The 20,143-nt window shown below is 45.3% G+C and overlaps 1 protein-coding gene across 2 annotated transcripts in view; it reads left to right on the forward strand.

Moving 5' to 3' along the window:
* The window catches only part of TSNAXIP1 (translin associated factor X interacting protein 1), a 135,684-nt gene that overhangs the window by 12,201 nt on the left and 103,340 nt on the right, over positions 1-20,143 (forward strand). For both annotated transcript variants that reach the window (XM_053449727.1, XM_053449728.1), the window contains exons 3-4: positions 5,531-5,643; positions 19,652-19,778. In XM_053449727.1, the coding sequence (XP_053305702.1) occupies positions 5,531-5,643; positions 19,652-19,778 (240 nt within the window). The remainder of the gene's footprint in view (positions 1-5,530; positions 5,644-19,651; positions 19,779-20,143) is intronic.

Consider the following 20,143-nt stretch of genomic DNA (forward strand, 5'->3'; position numbering starts at 1 on the left):
CTTCCTCAGGCGGCTTCCCGGGCAGCGAGTACCACCGCTACCCGGTCGGCGTCTTCACCGCATGGCCGACCACGTGGTAAACGGGTACCACAGCTCCACCGTGTGGTCAAAAGTTAATATTGCACGTTACATTTGTAACATGCTTTTATAACCTCGGGTGACCTCTTCATGCAGGACACGCCTCCTCATCTCTCTATTTAAACCCGGACTTCCTCTTCTGGATCACCCTTGGTTGGTGTATTTTGCTATTTGCTTGTGCATTGATTGTGACTACTGCTCCGGTTTGACTTGGCTTGTTGACCTCGTTCCTGTCTCCTGATTCGGCTCCTGATTCCTGCTCATCTGGTATTGATTCGGCTTGTTGACCTCGTCTCTGGATTCTGATTTGGCTTATCCTGATTACCTGTCTGACACGGTTGGTTCTCTGACTTTCTGGTTCCTGTTTGGCCTGGCTACCTCCGCCATCTGGGGTCCTGCCTCACCATACCATTACAGTACCAAGGGTCACCATGGACCCCGCGGAGATTGGCCAGAAGATGTCTACCTGTGAAGCCCGTATTGAAAGTCTGGATCATCGCATGGACCAGTTTGCTCAGGCTTTGCAAACCCTCCTGGCGAGGACTGATCCAGCACGTGGTCCTACTCCTGTGCCCGCTGCTGCACCTGTTGCTGTTCCACCGCCTGCTGACCCAGGTCTTCATACCCTCCGTTTACCTCCTCCTCCCAGATATGGAGGAGATCCTGGTACCTGTCGTGGATTCCTCAATCAGTGCTCCATTCACTTCGAGATGTCTCCCTACTTGTTTCCTTCCGACAGAGCCCGTGTGGGGTATGTCATCTCCCTACTCACTGACAGGGCTCTGGCCTGGGCAACTCCTCTTTGGGAACGCAACTCTCCAGTGGTCAACAATTATAATGACTTTGTAACCACTTTCCGTCAAGTGTTTGACAGGCCAGGTCGCGGCCATATTTCCTCGTCAAGTCTCTTCTCACTGCGTCAGGGTACACGCAGTTTATCGGACTATGCCATTGAATTCCGTACCCTGGCTGCAGAAGTGGCATGGAACAACGACGCCTTGGTTGCTACCTTCACTAATGGCCTGTCTGACCGCCTGAAAGATGAAGTAGCAGCCTGAGACCTGCCCATGGACTTGGAAGAACTCATCGCCTACATTGGCCACATTGATCTACGCCTCCGGGAACGCCAGGTACAGCGAGATCGCCAAAGAAGGGGTCCAGTGCGTTTTACGCCACGTCTGGCTGCTTTTGACTCTGCTTCTCTTCCGCCTGAAGAGCCCATGCAGATCGGCTCCACACATCTCTCCGAGGAGGAGAGATCCCTCCGGCACCAACAGGACCTCTGTATGTACTGTGGCAAACAAGGTCATTACGTGCGCTCCTGCCCCGTGAAGCCGGGAAACTACAGGGCCTAAGGAGGATTGGGGAGTCTCCTCTAGGCCTTCCTGCTGTTTTTCCCCACGACCGGACATCGTGTATGTTTGTGCCTGCTGCTCTCACTGTCCAGGAGAGAACCATTCTAGCCCCAGCCCTTATTGACTCTGGGGCCGCCGGAAACTTTATCGACCGCGACTTCTGCAGGCTCCACAACATTCCCCTGCAGGAGAAAGCCTCTCCAGTTTTTGTGGAGGCAATCGACGGGCGGCCTCTCCTACCTGCAGCGGTGACCCATGACACTACACCGCTTCGTCTCCAAATAGGGGTTCTCCATAAAGAGACTGTGGTTCTACATGTAATATCTTCTCCGGCTGCTCCCATAGTGTTGGGCTACCCTTGGCTGCAGCTACACAACCCAGACATCAATTGGTCCACCCGTGTGATCCCCTCCTGGCGGTGTACCACTTGCGTTTCACCTCAACCCTGTGTATTGAAGGTTGCCTCCTTAGGTACCACCATCTTACCTCCACAATATCAGACCTTTGCTGATGTATTCGACAAAAAGGAAGCTGACTCCTTGCCCCCGCACCGTCCTTACGATTGTCCCATCGACCTGCTTCCTGGCACCGTACCCCCACGGGGTAGGGTGTATCCGTTATCCCCGGCTGAAACCGAAGCTATGGAGACCTATATCCGTGAAAATCTCCTAAAAGGCTTTATCTGCCGCTCCACGTCTCCCGCCGGCGCGGGATTTTTCTTTGTTTCCAAGAAGGATGGAGATCTACGTCCGTGCATCGACTATCGAGGTCTTTATCGAATCACCATAAAAAACACTTACCCTTTGCCACTCATCTCTGAGTTGTTTGACCGTCTAAAAGGCTCAAAAGTTTTCACGAAATTAGATCTACGGGGTGCTTACAACCTCATTCGTATCCGTCAGAACGATGAGTGGAAGACAGCTTTTAACACCCGCTCTGGTCACTACGAATATACAGTAATGCCATTCGGGCTCTGTAACGCTCCGGCTGTTTTTCAGGACTTTGTAAATGACTGTTTTCGGGATTATCTGCACCAATTCGTTGCCATCTACCTTGATGACATTCTAATCCATTCACCTGACCTGCTTTCACATCGAACTCACGTAAAGAAGGTCCTGACACGTCTTCGTGAAAACCGGTTGTACGCAAAACTAGAGAAATGTGAATTTGAAGTCAACCGTGTATCCTTCTTAGGTTACGTCATTAGCGGTACAGGGTTCGAGATGGATCCTGACAAGCTCCAGTCCATTCTGCAATGGCCTCAACCACAGGGACTTAAAGCCCTACAGAGATTTCTCGGCTTTGCCAATTATTATCGCCGATTCATCCGGGACTTTTCCAAAGTGGTAGCTCCTTTGACCGATCTCACCAAGAAGGGAGCTGACTGCCATAACTGGCCTACCGCTGCAGTCCAAGCGTTCCATACACTAAAGACCCTGTTTGTGTCCGCTCCGATCCTCATACATCCTGATGTATCTCAACCCTTCGTAGTAGATGCTTCGGAAATCGGGGCCAGAGCAGTATTGTCCCAACGCAAAACATACGAAGGGCCTCTACACCCCTGTGGCTTCTTCTCTAAACGATTCTCTCCATGACATAGGCAATCGTGAACTACTGGCAGTGATTCTCGCCCTTTCTGAATGGCGTCACCTTCTGGAGGGCTCCCGTATTCCTGTAACCATCCTCACGGATCACAAGAACCTCCAGTATATTGGCGATGCCAAGCGACAACACCTCGACAAGCACGATGGTCCCTTTTCTTATCCCGCTTCAATTACATAATCTCCTATCGTCCGGGGTCCAAGAATACCAAGGCCGACGCTTTATCACGTATGTTCTGTACTGCCTCAGAGGAGAAACCTGACCCATCGTACCCACTAACCGTATCATCTCTGCTGTCACTCTTGCCGTTTCCTCTCCCCTTCTGCAACGAATGCAAGCCAGTCAACCCACTGCTCCAGCCCAGACCCCTTCTGACAAGTTGTTCGTGCCCCCTGTATACCGTGAGAAGATACTCCAGTTGCACCACACCACAAAGTTTGCGGGCCACCTTGGTCTCCGGCGCACCTGTCAGGCTCTGGGCCGTAGTTTTTGGTGGCCCTCCTGGAGAAAGGACGTTGCAGACTTCCTTAAATCTTGCCACACTTGTGCTACGACCAAGACCCCCAGGACTCCCCCTTCCGGTCTGCTATTGCCCCTTCCAGTACCCAGTCGTCCCTGGACCCACATCGCCATGGACTTCATAGTGGAGCTACCTTCCTCTCATCGCTACACCACTATACTTACTGTTGTTGACCGGTTCTCCAGGATGGTTCATTTCGTGCCTCTCGTCAAATTACCGACAGCTAAGGAGCTTGCAGTCATCTTTATCAGAGACGTTGTACGACTCCACGGCCTTCCCCAGGTGATTGTCTCCGATCGTGGAGTCCAGTTTGTTTCCCGTTTCTGGAGAGCCTTCTGCAAAGCTGTGGGTATCACCCTTTCCTTTTCCACGGCTTATCACCCCCAAACCAATGGAGCGGCTGAACGATCCAATCAACGCCTTGAGCAGTATTTGCGGGCTTTCATTAATGACAACCAGAACCATTGGGCCGACCTTCTTCCACTTGCGGAGTTCGCCCTAAACAATGCGGTACAAGGCTCTACCCAGCATACACCTTTTTACTGTGTCTATGGTTTCCACCCGACTGTATCCCCTGATTCGAGTGTTCCTGCGTTGGATGATCATCTTAAGCGGCAAACTTCAGTGTAGTCCTCTGTCCGTTCTGCGTCCATTGCTGCCTCTCAGGATCAAAAGAAGTACTATGATCGCAGACGGTTACCAGCCCCCACTTACATGCCCGGGGACAAAGTCTGGCTATCAACCCGACATATACGCCTACGTATTCCCTCCAAAAAATTGGCTCCTTGCTTTATTGGACCTTATTCCGTCCGCCGTCGTATCAACCCTGTTACCTATGAACTGGACTTGCCTCGCAACCTCCGTATTCCTCGTACATTTCACGTTTCCCTCCTGAAGCCGGTGATATTTAACCGTTTTTCCCGGACGCTGGCCAGTCCTGGTCCTGTTTCAGTCTCCTCCATGGATGATTATGAGATCCGTTCCATCCTGGATTCACGCTTCTCCCGGGGTACCCTCCAATACCTTGTACCCTGGAAGGGATATGGACCGGAGGAAAGAGCCTGGGTGCCCGCCTCTGAAGGAGACAGGAATCAATCTGGTATTGATTCGGCTTGTTGACCTCATCTCTGGATTCTGATTTGGCTTATCCTGATTACCTGTCTGACCCGGTTGGTTCTCTGACTTTCTGGTTCCTGTTTGGCCTGGCTACCTCGGCCATCTGGGGTCCTGCCTCACCATACCATTACACATGCAAAATGTTCCCCTTAATACTGAATTAAACATTGATAAAGAGTCTAACCATAAACTTACATTTCCCTCTGAGATATTGGTGCTAATCTAATTTTAATTTTCGGTCCCTTTATCTAGTTGTGGTAGTCATGAAGAAGTCTGAAGACGAGACCTAAGTAGTCTTGAAACATGCAATTCAGTTACCTATTAAAGATATCATATTTACCAAAATTTGAGTAGCTTTTAGAAAACTAGTATCTAATGTAACGGGTTCACCAAGAGAGCTGTAGTAACTCCCAGAGATCAGCCACATGTATCCTCCTCTTGTCCCCGGAATCACTTCCAGCACCAGCCAGCATGCGCACCTTGGAACCCTGCTATGTGTACCCAATAAGTAGACACAACTACCTTGAATTGATTACAGCAGGAATGAACAGTTTATTGTTGTAAAACATAGACTGATATAGCCACAGAACTTCATTAACAACAATCAACATTGATAAACAGGTACATGTAGACAACCCAACCTTTAATCCCCTTTAGCTACTGAATCTCCCCCTGGTAGCCATCCTGTTAATGGGATTACTTTACACAATGGAGTTCCTGCCTGTTTGGCAGCCAGGCTGGAGCCATCTCTGAGTACCTTGGGCTCCTGTATGACAGGTCAGTCTGTCACATCTACATTCTCATAAAAGTGTAAATATCATGTTTGGGGGTAATACTAACCAGTTGTTTAATGTTGCAGCTCATCAATGAATGCCACAGTGGCCATATTTCTACGTGGCCAGCATTTGGGACAGAACAGACAATCTTGCAGAAGCGCAAACCTTGCACGACTCCTGATCTAAAATATTACAGGTGAGGCAAATATAGTCTTGCAAAATACTTCCTTTTTAGAATGTATCACAATGTAATAATCAAGAGGAGCAAGGTAGAGTTTAATATTAACCACTTATGGGCCATGACTGAGGCTCTTTTACCTCTTTTGTGGTATTTGTGTTTAGCTATAATTTTCTTCTTACTCATTTAGTGTACCCACACAAATTATATATTGTTTTTTTAGGACAAGGCTTTCTTTAGATACAATTAATTTACTGTAAAACAATTGACGTTATATGACGTCATATTCCGGCGCTCAGCTTGAAACGCAGGCACTGCGACCGAGCTAAAGGCCTCGTGGAGGAGAGCGACCGCTTGGCTCCCCTCTCTCTCTCCTCCGCGTCAGTCAGTGTTCCCTTGCTGCTGCACAAAAAATGAAAATATGGCGTTTCAATTGGAACACACGGGGGGTTACAGCATGATGTGCCCCCCCCCTGCCGACACCATGGAGAGTTTCTGGAGGTAAGCTCAGCCCACAAGTCTTCCATGTTGTCTATTTGACTTTTGCGGCCTAGCCATCTGAGGCAGCGCTGACAGAGCGAAAATGCTGTTGACCTTAGCATGTTCTACCACCTTGTTGTTTGTCACATGATCACTCCGTGTAATCCCAAGTAGGCAACGAATGCAGCGCTTGTGGAAGGGATTTAGTCTTTTTTTTCTTGTATGGTATACAGGGTTACTGGCATAGAGGAGAGTGCCCAGCACACAGACGCGATAGACAGTGACCTTTGTGTTGGTGGTCATCAAACTGTTGCCCCACACTCTGGATAGTCTGGACAAGATTCAGACTCTGGTTGAGTCCAGTGAGAGGCTGTTCATGAGGGTGGGAGGGGTTCGGCATCTCAGAGAGTGCTTTATTGAACTTCTCTGTGCTGTCCAGGTGTGTGCTTTTGCTCACATCCTGCAGCAGTGGATTTTCTTTGGCGGAAGCCTCATCAGAGAATGATCAGAGTCCCAGGTAAGGCAGACCACTTGATGATGGGTCTTCTTCTGGGAGAAGATGTTGATGCTGAGGTTGTATGAGCATAGTTCCAGGAGTGGGGATCCTGCTGATGAGCATATTTATCTGGGTGTAAAAAAAAAAAGAAATTACACACAGTTCCTTGTTTGCATGGATCATCCCCAGCAGAGAGTTTCTGATAGCGAATACAACACCATAATCTTTGATTTCTTCAGAAATGTTTTCTTGCAAGAAGAATGTGTAGTCCTTTTCTGTGAGAGTCCCTTCCTGCAGTGAGACAATGTTGATTTGGAGTTGTGCTAGTTTATTATTGGTGACTGAGGTCTCCAAGGGAAAGACAATGTTGAAACACCTTGGCACCAACAGCGACGCAGGAGTTGCCATAATGTTGTTGAAGACTCTCAGACCACCTTAGGGCTTCAAAACCTGTTTTTTGTCCTAGTCCTTCCCATGAGTGAGTATTGCTGCAAGGCAGAGGAGGTTTAAATCAGAGTTTCCTTCTACTATGTAGGCTGCCTTCCCAGCTGATGAGTCCCACCTAGCCGAAGCAACTAGTTTTGAGGCACCAGACACCCACCTTTGCCCTCTTCTCACTTAGAAGCTAAGACACACGTGAAGGCTAGGAGTATTGAAGGTGCATGCCTTAGGGGCATTTTTATGGATAGTGGGAGTTTATCCCTACCACCACCCATGAGCCTTCAAAACCCTCCAAATAAGTATCCTCATTAATCCTTATCTTTCCTTGGTAATTTTAAACCTCAAAACTTGCTTTCATATTCCATGTTACTGCCTGGGTTCAGACGTTGGCTTCTATACCTCTGAATACCTCTAGCTTTCCTGTTAGGTTTAGCCATACACAAGTGTTCCCCACACAATCTCAATTCCGGATTCATCTATCATGGATCTCAGTAGGCCTGGTAGTCACTTATTACCAGAAGGCTGATTATTATTAGCAAAAAAATATAAACTACCTCCAAAAAACTTGCAGAAAAATTGTGATTGGATGACTCAGCACAAGATGCTGCAGCAACTAAAGAAAGTTAATGTCAACAAAGCTACAGGACCTGAAGGCATTCACCCATGAATACTTAAGGGGCTAAGTGTGGAAATAAGTAAACCGCTATTTTTAATCTTTCAGGATTCTTTTCTTTCACGAATTGTACCAGAGGATTGGAGGAAGGCAGATGCGGTTCCTATATTCAAACAGGGTTCACGCTTTTTGCCTTGAAATTATAGACCTGTGATCTTAACTTATGTGGCTGTGAATGTATTTAAAGGGTTATTAGAGGATAATATTCAGGGATTCATTGGGAAGAACAGTGTTATTAGCAAAAATCTGCATGGTTTAATGAAACATGGGTCATGTCAAACTAACTTAATTGCATTCTATGAAGAAGTAAGTAGAAGTGTAGATCAAGCTGTTGCGGTGGATGTAATCTACTTGGATTTTGCCAAGACGTTTTCACACGGTTCCAGGTTAGTATTCAAAGTAGATGAAAATTCTTGTTCTTGAGTAGAACATTGGCTTGGTGATAGAGTACAGAGAGTTGTCATAAATGGTAAATTTTGAAGCCAGAAAAAAGTGCTAAGTAATGTCCCTCAGGGTTCTGTTCTGGGACCAGTTGTTATTCAACATATTTACCGTATTTGCTCGATTATAAGAAGACCCCCCAAAATCACAATATTAATTTAGGAAAAAGGGGAAAGCCTGAATATAAGGCTACCCTACAGGAAAAAACGTTTTACTAGTAAATATTAATTCATGTAAACTATTTTCTGTGTTTGCAGATGACACAAAACTCTGTAAAGTAATACAATGTGGACAGGATATTACTTTGCTGCAAGCAGATTTAGATAGGCTGAGAGACTGGGCACACAAATGGCAGATGAAATGTAATGTAGATAAGTGCAAAGTTATGCACTTTGGGGTTAGGAATGCACAAGCAACTTACACCCCTTAACGTTAGTGAAGTAAGGATAACAACTAATGAGACTTGATCCGTGAGAGGTCTGCCATTCTGGGATCAATAAGGATTTGTTGGAAAATTGGAAAGAGCTACAAACTGGATTATTATTATTTTTGTTTTGTCTTCTTCAGCAATTAACAGATTTGGGAAAGACTGAACTTGATGATCACATGTCTTTTTTCAGCCTATGTAACTATGTACCCTGAGTCCCAAGCACTCTGGTCCTAGCTTGTTGGCTGGCACCTCCACCTAAAGCAAATGCATCTCCAAGGCCTACTTAACTGCTGATCCTTGATTTCCTCCTTTAGGTGTTCTCTCTCCCAATGCCCCCTAAACTCTTGTTTAGGGGCAATGATGATCCACTGTTACGCCTACATGTTTCAGATAATTTTGTATTCTACCCTCCGCTAAATAATATATACATTTCCTATTTATATTTTTTATGAGGGCAGAAAGATATGGTGGAGCAGTACCATGAAGGGTTTTGTATGTTGCTATTGTGTGGATTTTCCATGTAATTCTATACAAAATAGGAAGCCAGTGGCTTTTTACGTGAGGAAAGGATGGATGTGAATGATAATTTGTAGGTGCGAAGTGGCAGAATGTGGCAAAGGATTGCATGTGAGGGATGAAGATGATGGCTGAATCAAAAATGACCAAGTCATCTAGCCTGCTTAGTTGGGGAGATAGTCGTGTTAATGGATATTATGAATTCAGATACTAGGGTGGAGATTAATTTTCAGGTAGCATTGTGACAGTCAAGTGGAAATAGCAGACAAGCAATGAGTAAAACACGAACATCCTTGAAAGAGATTTTTCTTTGGAGAAAGTGACAAAAAAGGAATGATTAGAAGGATATGATCCAAAGACAGCTGCATCTTATGCATCTCTCATAAATTAGTTAAGAAGACGATGGTGAGCAACAGTATCAAAATCAGCGCAGAGACCCAGGAGTATTAGAATAGAGAAGTGAATAGTGGTCATTTCAGTAGAATGTTGTAGGAGTTTAGCATAACTTTAGGAGAGAATAAAGAACATCAGTAATTCTGGAGAAAGTACATGTCATTAGTATAACTGTCAGGATTCGGCCCCAGCCCTGTAAACTGCCTGAAATTGAACTCTTGTCCACAGCTCGCTGTTTGGTTAACTGGTATGACTGAACCCTGCCTCCCTTACCTGAAGCCTATGTTATTAACACACTTGACCTAATCATCAGGCTTTATATCTCTGCCTCTCAATAATGCAGGTGTGAGTTCAATATGTTACTTTTTCTGAAGCTATATTTCATACCTAACTCTGGATCTAACGCTTGGATTTACCATTTTGCCTACCTGTTACCTTTTTTGAACCTGGGTTGCTTATTGGATTTACCTTTTTGTTTGCTACCAGTCCCAAATCCTTTAGGATTGTTACCTGGATTATTCTAACTTCATACTCCCCAGCAGTCTGTATACTTGATATGCCTCCTACTCTTCTACTTAGGGTGAGATGTATCTGCTTTGTTTAATATACCTATATTTAAACATTCAGCTTTTGTCTCATTTGTGAAGTTTGTGTGTCTATTACTGTGTGCGTCCTTACACTCCTGCACTCTGGACTCCAGCATCCAGTAAGGGCTGACAGATGATGAGCCTGACAATAACATCTAAGTCTTCGGGAGTAGTGTATGGTAATTGGAGCAATACTGAAAAAAGATGAGGTAAGTATGTTGTAAAATGAGGCTGTTGTTTTTGGACAGAAAACGGTTTACATAGAAGGTAGCACAAGTTCCAGTAAGGCAGGGCAGTTGAGAAAATGGTGATCAGAAACTGGGTAGGAAGAGACTGAGAAACCAGATAGAAAATCCGATCAAGTGAATGTACGTCAGTGTGTTTGGGAGAATTAGTCCATTGGGAAAGAAGTGTGTGACAGGACGCCCTGGATGCCGACTGGGTACACCCGTCAGCTGTTTGCTGCTTCCTCCTGGAACCACAAGGGTTAACCGCTTCCAGCGCTAGACGATACTGAGAGGACGGAATTGGGAACTGACTCTGTATCGTCTATAGTAACACCGTAGGCTGCTGATCCGTAGCCAATACGGTGCTCTAATTGTCTTGAAAAGGACAATGAGTGATATAGCTGGTCCCTCAATCATTAGACGAGACTAATGTCAAGGTGAACAACAACACCAACACTTTATTGAGAAACACAACAATACCCTGCCCAGACAATCTGGCTCCATATTCAGACCACCAAGCCCAGCAATGTCCGTATAACCCCAAACCGCTGTTTTCGTAATGATCTCAAGGGAGCAGCGGCAATACCGGGTTACCGATGGATAGAGTATTCTGTCCAAAAAGTGACACGATCCGCGGTTGGGACCCCCATTCTCCTGGAAGTAGTACAAAGTGGGGTTCCATGGGGGGGCTCCCTCTCCGAACCACTCCTTGCCTATACACAACCACCTGTGGGTTAACCCTACAAAAGAGCGCTCTGGTGGGGTCAATGGTGTCCGGGTTATTAGGGTTTAAAGCTCAGGTCCTAGCTGAGAAACAGGCAAAAGAGTATGTGCAAACCGAGCTCCAGTGTTAGAGATATGAGTATGGTGGTGAGGTAAGGGGAGAACAGGAACCACATAACAATAAACAAAATAAATGGATTGCTGCAACCCAGGGTTATGACAACTCACCCCGACCCATAGTCCGACAGACCCGGCTAGATCCTTAGCGGGTCAGCCTGGGGCTGTCCTGGAAAGTTAGGTAGTTATTAGATCCATTTGCTGGGAAAGCCGAACTAACAAGATGAGGTTGCTGAAGTCATATACTGTGGCAGGACTGAGCACAGAAACACGGTAGTTATACTGCATCAGCAAGGTCCCCCCCAGACAGAGATTTTAATGCAGGCAGGGCTTTCTAGATGTTCTAGAGCTCTGTTGAAGAAGCACAAAGTTGGTAAACATTGACACAGTAGTCGGTCAAGCAAACCTAGTGCAGTAGATGAAAGACATGTCATGCTTCTACCCTTCAGAATTGTCCAGCAGTGCCATTAGCTCAGCATTGGCAGAAACAAATGGAACCCTGGATAAAAAGTTATGATTGTAGGAGGCCAGAGGCAGAGGGGATCAGGAGGAAAGTACTATGCAACAACATTTTTGTCAAAAAACCCCAATGTCCCAAAAATACATATTTGGTCTGAATAAAGGAAAACAAGCATAAGACAAATTATTAAATAACTAACTTGCTTGTAGGTGTGCCAAAGTAGTCCAAATTAAATTGAATACCTTTGATATCTTGCAAGGTGCGCGTGTTAAAATAGTTGCAAGCACAGGGTTTGTGGTCATCTGCAAGTTGAAGAAATAGCTAAGATGTCAATGAAAGGTGAGGTAGAAAAAACAACTGGGTCAGCCAATCTTAGCCAATTTGTGGAAGAGCCAACAAGGAAGAGGTTGTGCTAGATTGAATATTTACAAATGGAGAATTGATTTTGTATGTCACTGCAGGAGAATAGTTGGGTTCCAGTGATCATCAATCAGTTTAACCCCTTAATGTCCAATGACGTTGTTAGAAAAATGCTTATGTTATCATAAATATTATTGCTGCCAAAGACATAAGAAAGCAGAAAATGTCTAATCTATGATATATGGACGAGTTTGCACCAACACATCTACTCTATGTTATTATATATATATATATATATATATATATATGCAAAGGGTCAAGTCTAGGCCATTCTTAATTATGCAGATAAGAAGGTGTAACCTGCTTGAAAAGTAACCAATCAGAAAGATAGATGCTATTAGAAGTAGATAAGAGGTTATATAAGCCATGCAGTCCAAACGTGTAATTAGACAACGCTTCGATGTATGTGTGTTGTGTGCCTTGTCTCGATTATGCGCATGATCTAAATAAATGAAAACTCTTTCTGAGTAGAATTCGACCATTAATTCAGCCAACAGACATGCCTGGCACGTCATTTTATTAAACACGCTTAGGAAGTGATATATGATGGTGTTGCTGTAATGCCTCTATGTCGAGGCATTCAGCACCACCGAGATAGGCATCATGTCTGGCCCCTCCCCATGGCATCAACATCCGCCATACACTGTATAGCGGCGGACGCCCGTTTTAAAAGAGTTTAGGAGGTGATCGTCCTTTCAAAAAAATAACAAAGTTGGAAAAGTTAGCTAGAGGGTCAAAAACTGGTTACATATGCAGTTCCAGCAAAACGTAAAAAAAAGTCCAAAAAGAATAAAATAAAATATCTTCCCAAAAATCTTGACATGGAAATAGTTAAAGTAAAAGCATTTCAAATACCGAAGGGGTGTCTAATTTAAAAGAAATTTCATGGGGTAAATTGGAGTGGCCGGGCTCAAAGATAGGGCTTAGGCACAGAATGACCAAAACGAGGGGGGGGGGGGGGAAGCGCACTTCCCAAATGTGCCCTTTTAGCCCCCAAACACCAGACAAACCCATGCATGGGTGGTATCACTGTACTCGGGAGATGTTGCTGAACACATATTGAGGTGGTGTTTGATAGTGACGTATATCTGGAGCTATAAATTCATACCTGAAGTACAATTTGTGTGAGAAAAATACCAAAACAATTACTACCATAAACTTTGGCAAAGGCTGGTGGTAACATCTCATGCATGGAAAGGGCTAGAATACTAGCATTTGAAATACCTTGAGGTGTCTAGTTTTCAAAAATATATGGTTTGATGGGGTAAATTGCATTAGCCGCCTTCAAAGATTTCCCTATTAGGACATGGGGGCAGTAGGTCCAGATGTAGAAGTTCCAAGTTAAAAAATGCCCACTTTCTAAATGTGGCGTTTTACCTCCCAAACAACCCAACAAACCCATGCATGTTGGGTATCACTGTACTCGGGAGATATTTCTGAACACATATTGGGGTGTTGTTTGAAAGTGACGTATACCAGGAGCTATAAATCCATACCTGAAGCGCAATTTGTGTGATAAAAAATGTAATTACTACCACAAAGTTTGACAAAGAATTCATGAAAAGGGTTAAAATACCATCATTTGAAATACCTTGAGGTGTCTAGTTTTCAAAAATATATGGTTTGATGTGGTAAATTGCATTGGCCTGCTTCAAAGATACCCGAAATAGCACATGGGGCAGAATGACCAGATTTTGGAAAGAAATTGTTTTGATAAATAATGTCAGAACATGAACAATTCAATTGCAAAACAAACTGGTTGCATAAGTGTGCACACCCTCTTATAACTGGGGCTGTGGCTGTGTTCAGAATTAACCAATCACATTCAAACTCATGTTAAATAGAAGTCATTACACACCAAAGTTACTCTGATTAATCACAAATAAAGCTCAGCTGTTGTAGTAGGATTTACCTGACATTTGCTTAGTTGCATCCCAGAGCAAAACCCATATGGAGAAAATATGGCACAACAGAGACATAACCAAGAACCGGATGTCCCTCCAAAATTGATGAAAAGATGAGAATAAGACTGGTCAGGGAGGCTTACAAGAGGCCTACTGCAACATTGGCAAGTACTGGCTGTGTGCTACATATGACAACAATCTCCCGTATTCTTCATATGAATGGGCTATGGGGTAGGGTGGCAAGACGGAAGCCTTTTCTTACAAAGAAAAACATCCAAGCCCAGCTGAAGTTTGCAAAAACAGACATCAAGTCCCTCAAAAGCATGTGGGAAAATGTGTTATTGTCTGATGAAACCAAGGTTGAACTTTTTGGCCATAATTCCAAAAGGTATGTTTGGGGCAACACTGCACATCACCCAAAGAACACCATACCCACAGTGAAGCATGGTGGTGGCAGAATTAGGGCTGTTTCTCTTCAGCTGGAACCAGGGCCTTAGTCAGGGTGGAGGGAATTATGAACCGTTCCAATTTTGGCACAAAACCTTCAGGCGTCCGTTAAGAAGGTGGAGAGGAAGTTCACCTTTCAGCATGACGACCCAAACCACACATCCAAATCCACAAAAGCATGGCTTCACCAGAAGATTAACATTTTTGAATGGCCAAGCCAGAGCCCAGACCTGAATCCAACTCAACATCTGTGGGGTGATCTGAAGAGGACTGTGCACAGGAGATGTCCTCGCAATCTGACAGATTTGGAGCACTTCTGCAAAGAAGGGTGGGCAAATATTTTATTACGGCAGTCTTTTTGGGTAGGAGTCTATTGGCATGATGTGAAGATATGGAGTTGAAAATTCCAGTCCCGCCCCTCGGCATCTTCTAGCTCCTCTCCCTTCCTATAGTCTGCTAGTACCATCCTATGACTCCACCTCCATAGCCCCCTCCAATGAAGACACCCTCCGGATGCCCGGACACGTCCCCCCCGCCAGCTGCACCACGGAGGCACTCGCACCTCGTAGTACGCAAGGTACTCGAGGTTGGGGATGTGGCCTAGGACGCGATGGCGCTGAAACCCGTCAGGTCACTGAGGAAGCGGGACGGCTCTAGGAGGTAACGACCCTCCGTGTGTATCGGTAGTGGGGCCGGGAGCCTGACAGTCCCCTACCCCCCCATACATGCGACCTCCGGGTGTGATCGGTGGCGGGACGACCAGGATGTGCGCCTTGGGCCCGTATCCCTTCCATAGGACGGGCTATTCCAAACGAATAGGGATCTTCTCCACCTTGTATTCCTCTGACCAATTCACGAGAAGCGGAGTATAAGAAGGACGCTGTCTCTTGGGATCGAGTACTGGGACCTTTTTATTGAGGAGCGAAATATGGAAAGTTGGGTGTATCCGCCAGGAGTCGGATAGTTGGAGGCCACAGGGCTAACTAGTGCTGTAATAGGGAATATTGTACTTAGAGGAAACCAGTCGTCTTGTGTATGGGAGATGTAGCAGCGCAGGTACTGTTCTAGGATCTGATTGTCCGTTGGTCTGCAGGTGATTTTTTTGATCTTAAGTCCTTGGCAAAAGGTGTTCCAGAACCGGGAGGTGAATTGCATGCCTCTATCGGAAATGATGGAGTGTGGTAGTCTGTGTAAACAGAGGAAAAAAGCACAGATGAAGAGTTGTGGGAAGACTGGTGGCTGGTACAAAATGTGCCATTTTGGTAAACTGGCCGATTACCACCATGATAGTATTGTGATGGTCGGATTGAGGCAGGTCGACTATGAAATCCACCGTGATGGCTTCCTATGGATGGTTGGTTACTGGTAGGGGTTGCAAGAGGCCGGCGGGTCTTTGATTGATTCCTTTGTCAATGTCCTTTTTCATGCCAGGCCACCAAAATGAATGTTTCGCCAAGTCTGTTGTTTGTTTAACGCCTCCATGACTGGCAAGTGGATGACTGTGTATGGCATGGAGTACCTCTTTTCGAACTTCAGTCGGGACAAAGAGTTGAGTGTCTTTGTAAGAGAACCCCTGTGCGGGGCACAGTGAGGGAACACATGACTGTAGGTGTCGATTTTGGTTGTGTTTCTTGATCTTGTTTATCAGCTATGTTTGCAAAGCAAGAACATGGCCGGGCTGCAACACAGTATTGAGGGAGTGGTGGCTCTCTTTTTGTGTTTCATGCATCTTGCAAGGCCCACCGAGCCTGTCTGGGACACAGTTGGTGTGCCATTCAGAGGTACTCCAGATTCCGGTGACGGGATGGAGAGCTCCCTCCAACAGATGGTGCCATTCTTGTAATGCTGATAGGATGGCCAATAATTATTGATCTCCCACACTGTAGTTATCCTCGGCATGGCTAAGACGTCTGTAATAATACGAAACGGGGTGAAGAAGGGCTTTCTTCCTTGACGCTGAGACAAAATATCTCAGACTGCCGTCTCTGAGGCATCAGTTTCAAGGAAGAATGCTCTTGTAGGATCCAGTAGAACGAGTACTGGTGCTTGTATGAATTTGTGTGTTAGGTCAGCAAGGCTTGCTAGGCAGGGGGGGGCCACATGAAGGGTACGTCTTTCTTAGTCAGGCGGGTGATGGGTTGTATTAATCACGAGAAACCCCTAATGAAGCTTCTATAAAAATTAGCGAACCCCACAAAACATTACACTGCCTTAACAAAAGTGGATTTAGGCCATTGGAGGATAGCAGAGACCTTCTCCTGGTCCATCTTTATGTGCCCTGGAGAGATGACGTAGCACCGGCTGGCGAGGTGGATGGTCTGATGAAACCTTTTCATCTTCTATATAGCTTTTGAGAACGGCTAGGTCCGGTTCAGATACTGGAAATATGCGGCCAAAAGGTTTGGCTGCTCCAGGGAGGAGGTGGATGGGCAGTCATAGGACCTGTGGGGAGGTAGTTGTTCAGCTTCTTTCTTGTTGAACACTTTATGGAAGCAGATGTAGGGTGCGGGAATCTCGTTGTCAGCCGTATTGGCGTGTTTCGTTAGGGCTAGAACCGACAGACGAAAGGGGGTGGAAATGTGAACTTGCCGTTGGACCATTGGATGTGAGGATCATGTCAACGAAGCCAGGGTAGTCCCAGGATCAAAGGGAATAGAGGAGACTGGACCAGGTTGAGACATATAGTCTCTTGATGTTTAGTGCCAATGGCCAGTGCTACCGGTATGGTCTTCTTAAAGACTGGGCCGGACTGGATGGGACTACCGTCCACTAGATGGGCTGTCAATGGTTGGGTCTTGGTTTCTGCAAGGAGTGAGCCAAAGCGATGTCCAAGAAGCAGTCGCTGGCACCGGAATCCACGATGGTCAGTTGTGAGGAGGTTTTATTTCTCCACTGCAGAGAGACAGGGAGAGACAAATGAGGAGCTGTGCCACCCAGCTGAAGAGGGGTAGTACGGGTGGCTAATTTGCATGGGTTCGTCTGTAGAGGGAGTCGGCAAGGTGATCGGGAATGGCCCTGGACGTGGTGTAGGTGGTGGAGTGGAATAAGTAGAGCGTTCACTCTTTCGTTCCCAAAGCCTCCTGTCTATTTGGGTAACAAGGAGAATGATTTCTTCTAAAGAACCATGCACCTCTAATCGGGCCAACTCATCCTTCAGCGCCTCAGAGAGACCCAGACGTAATTGATGAATCAATGCTGGTTCATTTCATTCTGTTTCTATAGCAAGCCTTCTGAACTGCAGACTCCTCCTTGTCTTAAGGATCGGATAGCAGATTCAGCGGTTGAGACTTTATGAGGGTCCTCGAATATGGCGTCCATTGCCTGCAACCTCGCCTTGTTATTGCTTTGACTGTTGCTCACACAGTTTTATTCATCCTACATATTTATTTTTGCTGATGACAGATAGGACCTGTTTGGTATAATTATTTAATCATACACCCAACTATATGCCTACAAAATACTTGACTTTGTGCAAGTGTACCTAGAAGAATTGATGCTGTTGTGAAGGCTGATGACACCCAGATCTATCTTTCCTCCCCTGATCTCTCTCCCTCTGTCTTAGATCGTGTAACTAACTGCCTTGCATCTGTCTCTACCTGGATGTCTGCACGTTTCTTGAAACTTAACCTCTCAAAAACCAAACTCCTCATCTCCCCTCCCTCCAATGCTAAGATTCCCCCATCTATCTTCCTCAATGTCAATGGTGCTATCATCTCCCCGTCTACTCATGCATGCTGTCTTGGTGTCACCCTTGACTCTGACCTTTCGTTCACACCGCATGTTCAGTCTGTCTCTAAAAACCTCCATCTTAAAAACATTGCCCGCATCCATCCCTTCCTAACACAGCATGCCACTAAGGCTCTCGTCCATGCTCTCCCCTCTGTCAGTGTCTTCACGCGCTTCAGGTGTCATTTCAAAATCCTCGCTCTTACTTTCACAGCGGTTCCCCTCCCTACATCCCCTCAATCATCTGTAAATACACTCCTAACCAGTCTCTCCGCTCATCCAATGATCTCCTTCTATCCTCTCCTCTGATTTCTAGCTCTCACACCCGCTTACAAGATTTCTCAAGGGCTGCCCCTATCCTCTGGAATGCCCTCCCCCGGTCTACCCATCTCTCCCCCTGCCTTTTTCCTGAAAACATCTCTCAAGACCCACTTCTTTAAGGATGCTTGCAACATTGCACACTAACGCCCTCCCATATTCCTTTAGCTCACCTTTCCTAGTCCCTCTCCTGCAATACTTTTACTAGTCTGGCTGGTCTATCCTTAACAACGGCACTTTTACCTATTGTGCAATACACCCTAACTCCCTCTAGACTGTAAGCTCGTTTGAGCAGGGCCCTCCTCACCTGTTGTCTCTGTTAGTCAGTTTGTTATGTTACATACTACTTGTTATGTCCTGTCTACCCATTGTACAGCGCTACGGAATTTGATGGCGCTATATAAAACAATAAATAATAATATTAATAAGGCAAAGGGTGGTCGCACCAAATATTGATTGGATTTAGATTTTTTCTGCTGTTCATTCACTTTGCATTTTGTTAAAGGATACAAATAAACAATAGCATGTAGGGCTGCAACAACTTATCTATTTTTATCGATTATAAAAGAGTTTTTTTTCAGAGCAAATGCTCTGAAAAACTCCTCTTCTTATATAATCCGACCTCAAACAGAGATTGGATTATAACACTAGAATCCAGATCCCCTGCAACGGCCATATACTTATTAATTGAGTTTATTGTCAGTCAAAAAGGACATTTATTAGTACAAAATGTTTATTAATGCTAAACCTCCAGGGCTATCAGGGGCATTGTTTGACGCTAGATTACAATGATTATTATTTGATAACATTATTTGAAAACATCAGTAAAACTTTTTACTTTTTTTTTTAGCTTTGACTGGTTATTGGCGAATTGTTACTATTAAGAGATATCTATGTTGGTTGTTGCGTTTTCTGTATTATGTTTTGCGAAGTACAATTTTACATATTACATGCATATTATCGTATTGTGAGGGGATTAATGAAGTAATTCTTGGGTAATCTCTATGTAATTGATCATGTAATTTTTTTATATCTTTGCTATCTAATTTACAATGTCATTTGTGATGCCATATCTGATGGCATTAGCAAAAGCATATGTCATTAACTGAGAATTTATGTTTGGCATTAACTGAAGCTTTTTGCCACTTAATAAAATAAATAATAATTTTGATCCACTATTTTAAACTGAGTAATAAAGTTATAATTTTTTGTTCTTTCAACATATAGCGCTGTCAGGCAGAAAGCTAATGTAGTATCTAAGCCACGGTACCTGGAACAACTTGAATCCTACTTGAGGAAGGAACTTCACTTTCTGGACCTAACGAAAGAAAATGCCCAAGAGTTAAAGCTACAGGTAAACTTGATGACATTACATTAACTATGTAAAGGAACTACCATACAACTATCCAGGGCCGGCCCTACAATGGAGCCGACTGGGGCAATTGCCCCAGGCGGCACTTTAGAAGGGGCGGCACTTTGCCGCCCCAAGCGGTTTTTTTTTGTTTTTTTTTGAAGCGGAGGAGAGAGAGAGAGGGGCGCCGATTGGTTTTCGCTTACCCGCTCGGCGCCCCTCTCTCTCTCCTCTGCGGCGAGTCTCCCTGTTCGGTCACGGTGCCGGCTTGTAATGCAGAGCGCCGGAAGTGACGTGAATTTCCGGCGCTCAGCATTACAAGCCGGCACCGTGGCAGAGCAGGGAGACTAGCCGCAGGACTGTTTAAA

The sequence above is a fragment of the Spea bombifrons genome, chromosome 10 (genome assembly GCF_027358695.1).
Source record: "Spea bombifrons isolate aSpeBom1 chromosome 10, aSpeBom1.2.pri, whole genome shotgun sequence".
Classification (NCBI taxonomy): Eukaryota; Metazoa; Chordata; class Amphibia; order Anura; family Pelobatidae; genus Spea; species Spea bombifrons.